General features: G+C 44.0%; 1 protein-coding gene across 3 annotated transcripts in view; it reads right to left on the reverse strand.

Moving 5' to 3' along the window:
* The window catches only part of LOC118206782 (NMDA receptor synaptonuclear signaling and neuronal migration factor-like), a 36,163-nt gene extending 19,579 nt beyond the window's left edge, over positions 1–16,584 (reverse strand). For 2 of the 3 annotated variants that reach the window (XM_035379852.1, XM_035379850.1), the window contains exons 1-4: positions 16,132–16,584; positions 2,011–2,072; positions 1,077–1,757; positions 471–543 (exon numbers count right to left, since the gene is read on the reverse strand). In XM_035379852.1, the coding sequence (XP_035235743.1) occupies positions 471–543; positions 1,077–1,757; positions 2,011–2,072; positions 16,132–16,202 (887 nt within the window). In that variant the 5' untranslated portion in view covers positions 16,203–16,584. The remainder of the gene's footprint in view (positions 1–470; positions 544–1,076; positions 1,758–2,010; positions 2,073–16,131) is intronic. The other variant, XM_035379851.1, reaches the window with a different exon arrangement.
* Between the last annotated feature and the right edge of the window lie 1,663 nt (positions 16,585–18,247).

Consider the following 18,247-nt stretch of genomic DNA (forward strand, 5'->3'; position numbering starts at 1 on the left):
GGTCTTTACCCGCCCGCCGCGCTCGGCGCTCGCCTGACACGGAGCGCCGCGCTCACGACCCGCTGCCCCCTCGCCTCGCCGCGCCGCGACCCCTCCCCCCCCCCCACCTCCGCGCCTCCTTCTTCTGGGGAGGTCGGGTGATGATATCGGAGGGTTGAAATTACTTTATTGTGATTTGAATTTCCATCCTAATGGTGTAGATCGCACTTCCCCCCCAGTTTGACTTAGCATAAGAAAGGTCGGAATAATGTTCACTGCGTGAACTGAACTGTGTTCTCGGCTATGAATAACCGTATCAAATGAGCATCGTGCCTTATCGAATCTGTGTTTTTGTAGTTGTTCCGAATGGCCTTGATATGCACGTCTGTACGTCGCTTTGGGTAAAAGCGTCTGCTGAATGAATGTGATGTAATGGCTGAGAGGGCTCGCGCGTGTCCGCGAAGCGCGCCGGTGAGGTTCGGTGCACTCACGCCTGCATGGTGGTGGTAGCCGTCTGGAAGCTGAACATGTTCTCTTTGGGGAACCAGCCATTGACGTTGTCATCTAAAGAGACAAAAGCGATTACTGGGCGGAGCTGGGACCGTCTGCATGTGTGTACGTGTGTGTGTGTGTGTGTGTACCCTGAGTGCACATGTATGTGTGTACATGTGTTGTTCTGGTTGAGGAGCAATTGCATGCACCCTGCTCTTTTTTTTTCTTTTTTTTGCGGGGTATGTCAATATATGTCGATACAGGGATGTGCAGTGGCAGGCCAACATTCGAATCTCTGACAACTACAAAGACAGGCTTAAGACCACAGACACTCTCTCTCCTTCACAGTCCACACAACTCAAACATCCAACAACACAAACATGCACCCTTTCGCTTCTGTCATAAACATATACATTCACGCGCCCTACTTTGCTCGCACACACGCACGCAGGCAAGAGCGCACGCACACGCACACAGACACACGCACTCACACATCACACGCACACACGCAATACTGAGTCACGGAGACAGTGGCAGGGCTAGAGAAAGGAGAGACAGACAGAAACAGACGATGACGGACCGCCCCCGTGCCCTCCCCCCCTCACCCCTCTCCCCGCTGGGCGCTCGGTCCTCGCTGTACATGCGCTCCAGCTTCTTGCGCTGCTTGCCCGAGTCGCGGGGCGAGGTGTCCAGGTCCAGGGAGCGCTGGCTCTGGGTGGGCGCCCGCACGCAGTCGGGGCTGCAGTCCTCCCGCGAGCCCCCCCTCCGGCTCCCCCAGTCCCTGATGTTGTGGGCGCTGCCCGAGCTCTGGAGGGGCTGGGACTGGCCGGGGGCGGGGCCCCGGGGCTGGGCGGCGCTGTTCTGCTGCCCGTGGTGATGCCCGCCGCGGTGACGGCTACGCGAAGACGGCTGCTGCTGCTGCTGCTGCTGGTCGGCGCTGGGCGGTGCAGGAGGCGGGGCTTTGGCCTGGTCCCGGCCCCCCTTCAGCACCTCCAGCTCCAGGCTCTCCTCGCTGCCCCGCACTCCCAGCATGCCCCTCTCCCCGGTGATGGTGTAGACCCGCGCCGGCTGAAGCCCGCTCTCGGCGGAGCCGCCGCGCTCCAGGGACACGCGGCGCTTGGAGGACGACGGCGGGGCCGACTGGGGTTTGGCGGACGGGGGCTGGTCCGCGGCAGGCGTCGCCAGCGTGGTGGGGCAGGCGCGCGGGTGGAGGCTGTTGCTCTGGAGACGGCTGATGCTGGGGGAGTCGGAGTCCTGGCCAATGAAAGTGTCAGAAAGCAGCTGATCTGCAACACAGACAGAACGGGATAGGAACTCAGAACGCTGGCCAATCACAGGGATCCTCTGAGGTAAAAAGGCCAATGAAGAGAGAGGGTGAGAAGCAAAGATAAAGACAAGAGAATACAAAGTGTGATATTAGCTAGATTAAAAAAAAATGAATAAGATATAGGTGATGATGAAAAAGGAGCACAAGAAGAATAAAGGGTGAGGGAGCCGGGGGGGGGGGGGGGGGGTTGGGGGGGGGGGGTGTAACCTGACCTGATCCGTTGCGGTTCTCGGGGTGTGCGTGAGACAAGTACTCTCCAAATGCTCTGGCTGCTCTGTAAGAGAAACACACAGGCGATCACTGTCTCAAACACACACACACACACACACACACACGGAGCAACTGCCACACCATATATACTCAACACTCTCTGTCATACGTACACACACTCACTCACGCACACACAAGGGCACACACACGTGCGTGTAAGCAGTGCCTGACACAGCATGCCTCTGTACCATTGTACTGTTAATTGCCCAGTTTTAAAATCATTCAAGTACATCAAGCTAATTCTAGATCTTCCCTAGCACTGCGACTAATTTGTTGATGTAGATAATGCTCTTAATGTTAATGCTACACAGAACAAAGCATTGCTCTGATTCTGACAGAGACCTACATTTAAAAGGCTGACCAAGTTATGAAGCACTAGCACTCACTACCAAATCCTGAGGACATTCCATTATTGCTCACTATGTTTACAGATAATTGAATACAAGCTGTACTGCCCATTGGGAGTTTGTGTGTGCTTTAGAGCTGAATCCCTCAATCTGTTTATTGCTGGCGGCTACAGATCTTCCACCACTTTTGGCTCTACGCTCTATACTAACATTTATAGTGAAAATTTCACTTTGATTTAAATGTGGATTTTTAGATTCTGTGAGAAAGGTGGTATACAAATTATTAATAATAACAACAATATGAATAATAATAATAATCATCATCGTATTCCTGCCTCTTAACCAATGTGCGCTGGGATCGGCTCCAGCACCCCCCACAACCCTGACCAGGAATAAGCAGGTATAGATAATGGATGGATGGACTGATGGATCATTATTATTCTTTTCAGACTACATCCTTGAAATGATGACCAATATCAATTCAAAAGATTCAAGAGGACTTAAAACACAGCCAATTGGATAAAAATCACAAAACCGCAGCCAGGGTCATCCTGCCACCCTGGCCTCCAGCATAAGCCCCTGTGTCTGGCTGCTGGCTCTCAATGGCCCACCACACTACAGCATGACCCCCTGTTTCTGAGACCCCTCCGTGGAGAGAAGTGCAGGGTAGGAGGGACAGAAGGGGAACCAGCTTTTAAATGGATCCATCTGCGACTTTATGAAGCCCACAGATTGCCTTATATCCTCTTTATGGGGTCCCTCTTTCCCAGACTGCAGAACAGTCTGGGTAAGAGAGACATCGACGCAGGTGCCGCACACACAAGTGCACGTACAGCACAGATTCCGGTACATAAAAACATGCCCCCAACCCGCCAAACACACAGACTAACACACAGAGAAATCCACTCCACATGACCGCACACAAAAACATCATCTAAACAAACACATCTACTCTCACTCACATATCTTCATAAGACACAGCAATTCATTGTTGTCCCCTATAGGCTATAAGAACCAGATATACTACTGTGATGCTGGTCCTTACACTACAAGGGACATTCAGTAAAAATTACTGAATGTCCCTATATATATATATATATATATATATATATATATTCACTGCAACATGTTTTTGCCATCCAAGACACTTGAATTAGGTCAAAAAATGTAACTACTCTTAAAACTATTTTTAGGCCGGACCTCAGGAGAATATAAAAACACACACTGACACACATACAGACACACTCACACACATGTACATGCGGGTGCACAAATATGCATACACATCATACTTATATTCAACTGCTATTCGCGCAAAATTTCCCTGTGACTCATTTTTCAGATTAAACCAAATGTAGAACAGAGATCTTCTACATATCTGGCACTTCTTGCCACACCGAAAAATAGAAAGAAAATCTTGATTCTCTTCCATGTGTTAGAACATCACAGTCTGTCAAGAGTACCATGTTCCAAATACTCGAACATGCTGCCATGCATGCATGCACACACACACACACACACACACACACACCTACACACAAAACACATACACACTTGCATACATAAGTAGAGGAACACAAACACACATGTGCACACCCACACGCTCACAGGTACAAACACAAGCACACACAGTCCATGACACCACACGCGCTGACGGATTTACATGTTCACGCACGCGCACAACAGAAGCCCAAATCCCTCGCGCACAAAAACACGCACTCTGCAGACGTCTCCGAGCCTCGTGGGGAAGCTGCGAAAGGGGGCTGCTGTGTATATGTCGTAGCCACGCTTCCCCCGCGACGACGCTCTCAATAATTAAAGCTCGGCCAACACGTGCGCCCCTCCCCAGTAAAAACTACAGAAACCGATCCTTCCTGTCCTGATTTCTCCCGCCCTCCCCTCCTCCAGCCCACTTTCCCAGCTCGTCCATTATTGAAATGAGTTGTACAGTTTTCATAACTCAGTGCTGAAAACAAATAAGGGGTTAGGGTGGAGGATGCAGCGCAGCAATGCGGCTCTTGTGTCTCCAGGCCCAGGACCAGCGGCGTGTGCTCATCAGCGCTTGTCTTCGGGCTCCAGTGCACTTCCATTGTGCTTCAGCGCGGAGTCAAAAGCAATTACCCGCCCTGTTCCTGAGGACGTGACTCTTATCGAACCTCTGAACTTTGATTAAAAAGCAACACACTGGTACGGAAGGGTGGGCGGCAGGAGGATTAAAACATTCATTACACGGGGAGAGGAATGCCGCCGAATGGGAAAAACTCAGTAGAGTATGTCTCTCTCTTTCCCCTTTATTCTCGCTTCCTCTCCCTCCCGGATTCAATTGCAATTATAAATGGCATCGCTGGCGTGTGGGACTGTACAAAACACGCTACCAAAGCTAATACGGTTAATCATACAAGCAATATAAAATACTGTGTTTTTAAAATGAGAAAAAATAATCAACTACCAGAGCCAGAATGTGGTTTATTCTAGCTTTGTTCTCCTCGGGCAATATCACAAACACTAAAATACTCTGACAAATGCATGTTCACCTAGAACACAAAGTATAGCATACACACACTCGCACACAAGCACATATGTACGCGTTGCCTAGGGGCAAGTACACATCGATGCACGGCCACAATACCAGAACAGACTGTACAAAAGAAATGCAGAACAGGAAGCCTTTTACTGTAAGATGCATACTGTGCTTTCAGCTCTCTCCTCCTACTTGCATTTCTGGGTGATGGCATGTGTGTGCATGCGTGTGTGTGTGTGTGTGTGTGCATGTTTGTGTCTGAGTGAGTTTGGGTGTGTGTGTGTTTGTGCATGTTTTTGAGTGTGTGTGAAGAATGTGTGTGTGCATGCAAGAATTGGCACATGCGCATGTGTACGCATGTGTGTATGTGTGTGTCTGTGTGTGTTTGTGTGTGTGAGAGAGAGCGAGAGACAGAGAAAGAAAGAGCCAACCAAAGCTGTTTTACTGTGTCAGACTAATTTGGAAAAGAGCACAGTTTGTTCTGAGACACCTCACCTTGCCAGCCAAAGAGCTCCTGATGACAAAACAGCTCTCTGCTCAGACCTGACCTGCTTCTGAGCCACCCTCCATCCCTCTCTCTCCCTCCCTGTCTCTTTTCTCTCCGTACTGTCAGTATGTCTTTTATTATTCCCCACTTTGTCCTGAGGAGGAGAATCTGTGTCAGGTCAAAATGAACGGAAGGCTGCAGGATTACAAGCTGTAACCACCCCTCCCTGGAACTATATCTCTTACCTTGCTCAACAGCAAACTCCCCACTGTCTCTTCTGTTTAACGTGGACCTCCACCCCCACCCCCACCCCACCCCACCCTCCCCCTACCCCAATCTCTCTCCTACTCAGTCCCCCAACAAGGAATGCAATTCTTTTGAATCAGGTCATTGGAAAGCCTTTACAAATAAGAAAGAGTAGCCTGCATTCACAATTACAAAAAATACTACATCACTGTTGACTGAAATATGAGCACAAGGTCAGGTTTCAGTATGTGCTTCCCTCAGCGATTTACAGACCGCGTGTCCAGCTTAAATAACATCACATAATCTCAATTCTGACACAAACCTCAAATACAAACAATTCTAATTTATATATTATCCTTCGATAATTATTGTGCTCTTTTATATAGTACACATACTGCATATGATATATAGTGCTAATTGATAATATGCATGAGGAAAGTGTATGTGTGTGCGTGTGCATGTGTTTGTGTTTGTGTGTGACCATTCTCTTTATAATAATGCTAATGAATTTCATAATTTCAGATCTCTCTGCATAAAGACTATATAAATAAATTAAAGGGCAATTCTAAAGCATTAAAGAAAGAAAAAAAACCAACTGAATCAAAGGTAACATGCCAGTGATAAATCCTCACTTAAGCCTCAAGTTGCCTGAGCCTTCACCAAGCCTTTCCATACACTGGAAATTGGAAAATGACAACGTAGAATTAAGTAAAAAATAAAAGAGAAGCTAACACTTAATTTCGAAAAAGAATGCATTGTTTTAAAGAATACCCTTTAAGAATGCAATGTTTTAAAGAATACCCTTTAAGAATGCAATGTTTTAAAGAATACCCTTTAAGAATGCAGTGTTTTGAAGAAAGGAAGTGGTGATGCAACGTATGCATTATGAAAAGCTGGACTGAATGCCTTAACAACATTTCTCTTGCAGAGATGAAAAGAAATTCCATCTGGACTTTTAATTACATTACAATCACTTGGCAGACTCTGTTAACCAGAGCGACTTTCAGTAGTGGAAACCATCAGTGCTATTCTCAGGAATAGAAAAACTGAAGTCTCACCAATAAGGCACTGAGGTCCATTCATAATCTACGAGTGTAAAATTAACCTAACAAATTTGTATTGCAACACAATAGGGTAGGACTAGACAGACGACATAACTTTACTCAGCTATACCTATAACATTATCCAAAAGGAAATCAAGAAAAATAGAATTAAATTATATTTAAAGGGGGCCAAGAGAGCCAGGGCGCAATACGAAGAGGTGAGACTTTAGTCTGCGTCAGAAGATGGGCGGGGTTTCTACTGAGGTGAGAAGGGGAGTGGCATAGCTCAGTCATGAGAGCCCATTAGCTTATACGTTGATGTGCTTACAGTCTTGTGACACACTTATGTTATTAAAAATAATAACTGACTGCATGTAGACCCAATTTAATGATCCTAACGTTATAGTTTTAACAGTCAATAAGAATGGGTACCACACAACAAGGAAATTAACCAATGACCAAAACCACGTCCCTATCCCACTGTTACATTTCTCCATTTTGTTCACCTTCTGTGTGTTTACAAGAAAAAAGGTGCATGTACAGGATTAAAATTCTTCCCCCCATTTCAAACCTCAACCTTCATTTTTCTATGTTTTAGTACAGAATCAATTTAATCTTTCTCATTATCATTTACAACATTTTCATTTAGAGGACTTCAAAATAAAAGATAAAAGCACGTCGAGCAAGATAAAAGCAAGTTTCCCATCCCTGGCAGGGCTGCAAAACTTGCATTAATATCTGTATTCTATGTGTGTGCGTGCTTGTGTGTGTGTGTGTGTATGTGAGAGAGAGAGAGAGAGAGATAGAGAGAGAGAGTGAGAGAGCTGTACAATTTAACTGCAACAAAAAAGCACCTGGTGCTCAGTGGATTATGGTATGAGTAATGGCATCCATAAAACCCGGGTGTACAAGACAAAATCTCAGACGCCTGAATGTGTAGCTTAAAAAAAAGCTAACTGAAAATTTGCATTCAGTGCAATTCAACGGGCAAGCCACTGAGTGTTCTCAGACTCTGCAGCTGAACTGAACCCCCCTCCACCCCCCCCAACCCCTCCACCCCCCCCCCCCCCCCCACCCAAATGACAGGCAGAACTCTGCTCCACCCTAACCCACAGCAACTCTTATTACGCATAGCGTCTACACAGCAACACCATTTCTGCTGCATAATTGCACACCATCATGGCCATCTCACGATCTGTATCATTACCGCAAGGGTTATGGAGAAATCAGCATAATCATGAGCCATCTAAGCCCTCAGGCCAGCAATGGTCTGCAGTGAAAACAACTGGCATGGAGACTAAAAAAGGAGAAGAGGAGAGAGAGAGAGAGAGAGAGAGAGAGAGAGAGGATGACAGAGAGGGTCAGAAGGAGAGAGAAAGAGATCAACATCACCCCTCTGCCTTCCCACAGCTTATCTATAAGTATCAGTCCTTCCTTTGAGCACGCACAGCCAAGAGGAGGGTCAAGTGTCCTGACTCAGTAAGGTTCCATTTATATTAGAGACCCTAAAGTCCGCATAATAGCGATAGATGAGTCAAGCACCAAATAAGATTTCATGTCATCACCCCTTCCAAGTGGGAACTATTATAGGCAGTTGTATGCATTAAGCTACATTGCATTGTTTCATTGGGTGATTTATATCATTTACATTTTTACCATCAGTACAGCTGCACATTACCAAAACGCAGTTTAGGTTCATGCACTTGCACAGGGATATAACGGTAGTCATACTACATGCAACAGAAGCCCAGTTAAATTCCGTTTGAAATCTGGATCATAAAAGAAATAGCACAACCTTTTCTCTGGTGCCTCATCAGATTGAGGAATTTGCTTTTGCAGCGCAGTGACAGGCTGTTTGCATCCCTGCTGTGCCAAAATGTGATTACTTTCCTATTTATACATTTGAAAAGAGTAAGTATGCATCTTTCTCTTGTGGCTTAATGAACACATGAAATGCAAGGAAAAAAGTTATTGCGCAGGGTCTTTATAAATTTTCTCATTCCACACAGAGAGAGAAGAATTTCAGCTGCATTGCCTTCGTCTGAATGCTGTTTACCCAATATAGACCGGCAGCCTCTTGTGAGAGCTCACAGAATGACCCTCAATGGGAAACAATTTCCTCCAGTTAATTTCATTTCCTTTCCACGCTCAGCACAGAACAAGTGCATCTTTGAGCAGGTGATTGTCTCCATTGAGAAGTATGAAAGTGTAATTTTTCTAAAACGAATTTAATAAATAAATAAAAGTGGGCCCATCTCGCTGGTACATCACTGTCCATTCTCCTTTCAGAGAGACAGTATCCCAACCTCTCAAGTTCACACCACAATCTGCTGCATCTCAAAGCTTCAAATTGTAGCATACACGTGCATCCACACACATCCACATGCATATTTGCACGCACTTGCACAAACACACAGAAATGTGCATACACAAATGCACCCAGTCAAGTAAGCTTTATGAAATTTTGCTAATTCTGTAACCCAGCTCAGATTTTCCACATCAATTGTTTTCGCCCCCAAATTCACCTTTTTAATACCACGGAACAGACTCAAACTGGAGAAACTTTCTCATATTCCACCTAAACAGTCCACTAAAATGTTTTTGAAAACATTTGAAATGAGAAATAGGCCATGTAATTACTAAATCTTGATTCATTGATCTGCAATGCCTTGTTTGACAGTTTGATTCGGGTTTCATCCGTCAGGCATAGCTACGCTGCCCAAATTCATTTGCATAGAGAATACTTCATGCAAATGAGATGGACACACCTACTCCACCCACCCCAAGAAGTATTTTTAAAAACTGTGTAGTAGGCCAAGCCAAGCTGAAACAGAATGCATTTACTCTGAGAATGTGCACTTTAAGCACATGTGAATTATTTGCTTACAAATCTAAAATTCTGGAGCACAGAGCCAGCTCAACAAAAAATATGTCTTTGTCCTAAGCATTATAGAACTCACTGTAAATATACATTTGTATGTGTACATGAATGATGGCTTTCTATTTTGTATTTGCTTCAGTCTGGATAATTTAAAGCAGGCGAAACCTTTCACTAGCATCCAGGTTGTAGCACTTGGCATTTTCATTAGCAAGTGAATCCTGTAATGGTTTTAAGATTTTGTTTCATAATATGTAATTATTTGGAGTCCAAAGTAATGTCAGCTATACTTCTATTGTTCTTGGGCATATGTATATACGTATATTTCTATGTATTGATTAAGGATAGCCAGGTTGAAAAAAATACTAAATCTAAAGCCATCGTTTGTCTATACATATAAATATATATGTATGTGCATATGCCAAATTACCATTTGAAGTAAAGTTAATGTTACAGTACTTTTGACTCCAAATAATTACATATTAGACATGAAACAGGCATAAAACCTTAATGGCATATACTCACTAGCGAACATGCTAAACAGTACTGCTAGGATGCTAGTCAAATAAACTATTGATAAAATATGAAAATGCATTTTTATGACATTTCAGCATTGTAGCTAAATTATTGGCATAACACTGAAATCTTTATGAGTGCTTGTGGAATATTTCTCACCTGAAGATCACCTTGAAATAATCAAACAGAACCCACCCCACCCAGTTTGCTATCCATGCACTGTCATTAGACGATGGGAAATTGTGTGGAATGGAAATAGATACGGAAAAACTACACTTTAATACTGAACTATCATGAAAAATAATTACAGACAACATGGACGACATGATCTTTGTTTTATTTTACACCTGGCGGAGGCTCTTCCACCAGCTGCAGACACTCTTTCAATAACTTCAGCTAATTTGCCTGAACTAGCCATCTTCAGATAACTGATTCAGCTGCTGCTAAGCTGTTCACATGGATGTGGTTGAGACTGTCCTCCTCCAAACAAAAAAACTGATTACACATAAGGGGCTCATCAATTAGCATATGTTCCAAATATTTAGTTTCTACATTTCACATTTACATTTGCATTTAACACTTACATTTATATTTAACATTTACTTTTAACATGTACATTTATGTTTATATTTAACATTTACATTTATATTTAAAATGTATATTAACCTTTTTTTTTTTTATCTTGCTTCGATGCATAACATTAGTCATGGAAATGTTATTACAATGTTTTAAACAAATGTCTCGCTAAATCTTTTTTTAAAAAGTGAAATTTGAAAATTGTACTGCATTTTTTCACACTTGGCAATGCTAAATGTGGAAAAACTGGGTTTACAGAATGCTCAGCGTTTTATAAAGGGCAACTTGATAGGCAAGCATGTACACACACACACACATGTAGACACACACACACACACACACACACACACTGCTTCCCTTCCACCCCCATTAACTTACTGCCAGTCCATCTCACTGACAGAATTACTGCCTTCCCATACCGCAGCACCAGTGTAATAGAGCCCATTACAACATTTGATTTTCCTGCACTTCAGTCCTGGCACGTGCTGTATACGTCCATGTGAGCCAATGGGGCCTAATTGTTTGGCAGGGCAGTTTGGTCTATTCTAAAACCACCCACCCCACGCTTCCTCACCCCCAAAACCCCAGCCTCAAAACCACCCTGGCTGTAGATCACACGGAGTGGCACGGTTCAACCTCGTCAGGCCTAAAGCATAAATAATGGATAAGAAATGAATAAGTGATCAAGCCCATCTCTCTTGCTCACTGAGGAGAAAAGCAGCATGGGTAATCCAGGTGACAATCCCTCCAACAGGTGAGGTGAGTGGAACTATATGGTGACGCTCCGAGAGTCACTTCAGGAGTTTCCGTTTAGCAGCCTGTCTGGGTTGTGTCCAGTGAGGGAGTTTTAATACATACCACACTCTTGGCACGATGTCTGTTGTTCAATATTCACATGTTCTTCATACAGGCTGTGCTACTTGGTACTTTTTAATTATCACTGCCAGTCTGTGTCCCTTTTTTTAAGACCACATCTGTTTAAGCTAAGCACCAGTGTGGTCTAATCGATTCATTAGTGCTCCTTGCAGCTTGCCTGTCACAGACAGAAACCACACACACACACACACACACACACACACACACACACTGCTGTTGACTGCTTAAATCCCCCTCCACCTAGAGCTAAACAGACAAGCGTATCCGTGGGAATCAGTGGGAGGGCTGTTCGGAGCAATCTCTAACCTTCAATATTTCCATGCAACTTTTATATTGTGGATACACAGTTTATATTGTAGATTGTGTGTGAGGGTCGATTGCTGCTTTAAGGCTGAATGTTCGAGAAGATCCACAATCAACACAACAGCGAGTCACCAAAAGGAGCTCTCTACTGCATGCATTAACTTGAAAAGGTGGTCTGAGGCACACCAACTCTTGATGGCAATGGTTTACAATAAGGCTACCTGACCCTATTCCTGGAGATCTACCATCCTGTTAGTTTCCCCTTGAAACACTAACAAGCACACCTCATTGAACAGCTAGAGATCTCGTTGAGCTGCTAATTGGTGGAATCAGGTGTGCCAAATTAGGGTTGAAAAGAAAACCTACAGGATGGTAGATCTCCAGGAACAGGGTTGGGCAGCCCTGTCTTAGATGTTTCTTGGTGGAGTGCGGTGGGTCTGTGCCAGGTCCCACTAAAGAAAGCAACACATGACTAGACTCTATGCATTTATGAGGATGCACATGCCCATTGTATGTTTTCTTGAAGCAGCTATAGGATGCTTACAGTTATTACTGGCCAATCAAAACTGGGTGAGAAAAGCAAAAAACAGGGACCAAAAATGTAGGAATATAAAGAAAAATAAAAGCATAAAAACCCTTGTGAAAGCCTGCTTCTGGGATTTCCATTGAGGTGACTGCCAATGGCTGAGGTCGCTTTGAACGTCTATTTGATCGTCTATTTAACCACATCCCCACAAAGGGTCAGAAGTGTTGGCAGTTCCTTCCACATCACCTGCTGGCCCTGTTTCCTGAAACAGCAGGAACCGAAGAAAGAGTTTGAAGAACCACAACAATGTGAGAAATTGAACAGATCGTGGCGATTACTCTGGCCTCTGAAGACTGCTTCACACTCTAATAACGCTATCTGCCTAGGTTTATATTACAATCATAAATGTACTGCAATGTAGCGCACTTCCCACATTTAATGTAGGACCAAAGCATCTAGTAAATGACAGCAACACAAATGTGACCGTTTATATTCAAAAGGGTGATGGAATCTGGAGATTTAAGGAAACGTGAAAATAAAACACACATCAACCGTTTTGAGAAAAAGAGAGAAAGCTCGTTAGGAGAAAATGAGCGCCCAGGAGCGAGAGAGACCGCAAAACGCCGCGCTTGTGACCGCTACCGAAGACCGAGGAACCGGCGCGCCGCACACCCCGCTGGGAAAGCGCTTTCCGCTCGCCTCACGCACGTCGTGTTTAAAGTGCACATTTCAGAGGACCCCCTCACTGCAGGCACCGATAGCGCCTTAACAGCTTTCCGCAGCCGGGATTTAAAACATCTCGGAGCGCAGATGTAAAAACCCGACCTCCGCTCGAGCGTTTCAATCTTCTGTGGCTTTTACACGTAACGGTGCACCTTATAACGAATCGTGTCTGTGCATGACTGTACTTACGCGAGTGACTGATAGACAAGCGCGCAGGTGGCTGGTGTGTGTGCGTGGAATTGATCGTCTGGGTTGCTGTGTGCATGTGTGCATGCATGCGCCCGTGTATGTGGCATGTGTGTACGTATATGCATGTGTGCATGCGTATGGCATGAGTATGTGTGTGTATTTGCCTCTGGGAGCGTGTATAATTGTGTGCACGCAGGACAGTGTGTGTGCTTGTGTTTGTGTGTGTGTGTGCATGGCTTGTATATGTTTGTATATTTGCCACTGTGTGGGAGTGTGTGTGTGTATGGCTTGTTCTCATCATCATATATTCTTATGTTCTGATGTATGTTCATGTGTGTGTTTGTTCCACTGCAGTGAGATCACAGGGACTGCAGAATGAGGTCAGTCAGTGGGGAGTTCACATCCCATCGGGTTCAGTCTGATTCCAGGTTTCTCTCCCTGATTCAGCCATTCAGTTCACCCTACTCCCTGCAGTGCACACACGCATACGCACACACAAACACACACACGCACACGCACACACAAACACAAACACAAACACACACACAAACACACACACGCGAACACGCACACACAGACACACACATGCATACACACACGCACACGCACACACAAAGACACACACATGCACACACAAACACACACACACATTGTGTGGTGTGCATGTGTGTGACTATGTGTTGATGCGTGTGGCTGTGTATGTGTCAATCCGAGGAAAAATGACAAATCACCAGTCTTCACAGAATGCACTCACTGGGTCATCATTTCAATCCCCAATGGGCAGCTTCAAATGGCACATTATTAACCAAACCAAAATAATCAGATGCTTTCAACCAGACTTTCTTTCTGAACGCTTTCTTCACACTGTATAAATGCAAAACCCAACACATCAATCCAATCCACACTATATCATTATCAGATTTTAACACTTTAAATGCCAGTAGCCCTAGATACCACTGCTGCATCCCACAAACCGTCAGACTAGACTATCAAGAAGACGTGTTTTCTTAAATCTACAGAAACACTGCATTAAAACACCTCAAATATATTGAAATAAGGAACAACTCCTGTGAGAAAGGCTCCACAAACTGCGGCAGTGTGAAAATAATGCACTATCAACGACCAGCTGCTTTTATAGAACATATGCAGTTATAAACCAATCCATCACTCTGTAGTTTCAGGCAAAATTCGACAAGACACAAATAGTCTTCCATGTAAAACGATAGGTGTCCATGTTAGGTTTTTGGTTTCGTTCTCTCTCTCTGTCTGCACTCCTTCACGAGCCACAACTCACACTGATGGAGAGCCCCAAGAGCCACCTCGTCAATTACAGTTAATTGATTAATTGACAGATTAGCAGACCAATCCTAGCATGAGCTGCGAGTGGCTGTCATCCACATGATATTAAACATTAAACTTTGATAAAATCTTACTGCGCCATTCCGCTAAGTGTGGTCAGAAAAAGACAAAGAACAATGAGGTGAAAAGTAATTTAACATTAATCTGTGTTAACATTAATCAACTAATCAGTCACCCTTCAGTCAGAATGCACTTTTCATCTTATTTTCTAAAAGGCTGTTTGTTGTCTAAAAACCCAGCAGAATTCTGCTATATCTCATAATGCTAAGCCTCTTATTGCCATAATTTGGTTCTGTAAAATATGTCTCATTACATCTATAAAGAATTCAAGATTATCATTAAGAAATGAGATGCAATGGAAATCTTCCTCCGGGCAAGCAAGACTGAAGCATTCGTACCCAACATATTAAGCATGAGACACATTATTGTATGCTCAGGTAGCATGAGACACATAATTATACACTTAGCTGAACTAGTTAGGTGGACTGAGTTAATACAGATAACATATTAATGTTATCTGTATTTAAAAAAAACTTGCTGAAGGCTCTTTTCTTGCATACATATATTATCCATATGAGCATCTTAGAAGAATTTGGAGACTGTAGATGCTCACTCAACGTTTTTTTTCTTTTTCTTTTTCTTTTTTGCTGTTACACTTTGTACTTTGAACATGATATATATTTACAGCATGCGTTCTTCATGGTGTCTTTTTGAGTATATTAAAAAATGCAATGGGCTTAGCTAAAACAAGAGCAGTGGGTGTGGAGCAGACTAACATATTTGAAATCTAAACAGGATTTAAATTTAATATTTTTCTGAAGGATTGGTTTTTCTTTGCGCCATTTCAGGAGCGTTGCATAATAATACAAATATATCCAGTCAACATTCATTGGTGCAATTCATACAAATGGCAATAACGCGCATCGATAGTCTAAATACAATGGATTACGAAGTTTTACCCAGAACGGTAAAACTGGATTAAATTATCTTTCGCGCATTAGTCGGAGTTAATTATTTTTGCCTCGAAAAACGAATTTAATTGATTTTAGGGAGAACTACAGACCAAAATGCGTTTTTCACTCTGAGTCCCACTAAAAACAAGGCAGTAAACCGCATGTTGGAATAATGCAGTCGGCGTTTTAAGCGTATAGTTCCTTGCAGCATCTAACACTGATAGCGTGGCCGGACATTGCAGATTGTTCGCCTGATGATGTTACAATACGACTGGTGCCATTCTACTACAAGCCACAATGGGCAAATGCATTAATAATACTACACGAACATAATTACGCATTCGAATGCACTACTGTACCTCGCTACAACACCACGGTGAACTATCTTATACGTACTGGACATTATTGTTTTTATTATTTACCTGTACAGTGCACACCTTGCAAGAGCAAGCCTCCTGCAGCAGCCCTGGTACTTAGTACCCGCTGTGTTCCTCTTGCAGTGGCCCTTTCCGTCACTCACCTAACTTTTGCTGCCACGGAGGATATTGCATCGTTCCTTAGATTCTTCCTTTTCGACACGGCGGTTCCCATGCTGGAGTGGAAACGACATAGGCGAAAAAACAGCTCATTCCAGAGACCGGTGAATGCTGGATGGAGGAGAGAAATGCACTGAGCTAACGCGAAAAATAAGTCCGATGTACAACCACTCTGTTCTTTTAATCGCTCCCCGCCCCTCTCCCCTGGTGCGCAACCGCTACGAATGAACAGGTGTCTACAGAAAGGGCAGTTTCTCTTGGCATTTGTATCTGCACGGATTTATAATACTAAGGGTGTAGGTGATGAGAGAAAGAGATCGCGTGGGAGCGAGAGGAGCCCTCTCACGCTCATTCGCGCGATGCTCTTTATGTTACTTGAGCAAATGACTGCGTAGCGAAGGAAGCTCTGCTGTCAGAGAGGTACGCGCACCGTGTGAAATAACCACGATAGTCTCTGACTCTCTCTCTCTCTCTCTCTCTCTCCCTCCCTCCCTCCCTCCCTCCCTCCCTCCCTGCGAAGTAGCGACTTTGGAGTGGTCAAGTGCGCGTCCACACTCAAAGACATTTTTATACTTTTTATATTTTATAATCTCATCAATAAATAATTTTAAACAATTTATACTGCCAGCGATTGAGCGCAAACCAGGTGGTAACTTAACGTTCACGTTAAAGCAGTGTAATTGCCCAGCCTTTACTTAAAACTAAAGGTGAATTAAAGCCGCAAGCAGCGTTGGGAGGGGTCCAAGCATTGGCACAATTGCGCCCCCTATGGAGCGATTTTTAAGTGCTCATTAACCCTCCTATTATGTTTGGGGTCAATTTGACCCCATTCAATGTTTATTGTCTCTAAAAATATGGTTACTATACTTTTTTCAGCTAGATATTTCATGATGTTATGGGGAAAACATGGCAAACATGAAATTAACTGAAAAAATTATTTTCAATGTCCTGTACACATGTTGTACGCATCTGTGTTGTTGGGGTAATTTTGACCCCAAACTCTGTTAAAACCATCATTTTGATCTTGTTTTTGTTGTGTTGGCTGAGGGCACTTTCACATTAATTTGTGTGTGTGTGTGTGTGTGTGTGTGAGTGAGAGAGAGAGAGAGAGAGAGAGCATGCCTGTGTGTGCGTGTGTGTGAGGAGAAAACATAGTTCCCACGAGATTTCTGATCATTCTCGCAACATGGGGGTGGGGGCAAACTTATAATAAGGGCTGCACACAGTCCTCTAAACCATTTCTCTTTGCATTTGTGCCTCAACTAAAGATTTTTTAAATGACCACCAGACAGAGGCGTACATTTTCTGCCACTGAGGTTCTGTCACAGATCTTGGAGGGTGAAAGTGATTTAGATGAGGATATGTCTGAGACTGAGAATAATGTTGAGGAGGACTCTGACTATGTGGCATCCTCCTCTGATGATGAGAATGAAGCCTTTGAGATACCACATTCTGACCCTCCTTTTGTTTCTCAACCGCCAATAAACCGTCATCTCTCAACCACCAAGAAACCCTCCTGTCATCTCTCAACTCCCAAGAAACCCCCCTGTCATCGCTCAACCACCAAGAAACCTTCCTGTCGCCTCTCAACCACCAATAAACACTCCTGTCATCTCTCAACCCACAAGAAACCCCCCTGTCATCTCTCAACCACCAAGAACTGACATGTTCACTTCCAAAAATGGAGAACTACTATGGTCCAGATCCCCAGTTGAAAGACAGGGTAGACTTAGTGCTGCTAATGCCATCAAAATGGTTCCAGGCCCCACCAGATATGCTAGCAGTCATGTGCAAGACATAAAGTCTGCATTTGAACTCTTCATAACACCATCAATGCAAAAGGATATTATTGAGATGACAAACACAGAGGGGAGGCGTGTGTATGGTGACAATTGGAAAGAGCTGGATGTGATCCACTAGCGATCCTATATTAGGTTGCTTATTTTGGCAAGAGTGTACAAGTCAAAAGGTGAAGCAACAGCAAGCCTTTGGAATGCTAACACTAGTAGGGCAATTTTTCCAGCCACAATGTCTCTGGAGACATTTCATGTTTTCTCCCACATCATACGCTTTGATGACAGGGAAACAAGGCAGGGTCAA

This window comes from Anguilla anguilla, chromosome 10, assembly GCF_013347855.1.
Source record: "Anguilla anguilla isolate fAngAng1 chromosome 10, fAngAng1.pri, whole genome shotgun sequence".
NCBI lineage: Eukaryota > Metazoa > Chordata > Actinopteri > Anguilliformes > Anguillidae > Anguilla > Anguilla anguilla.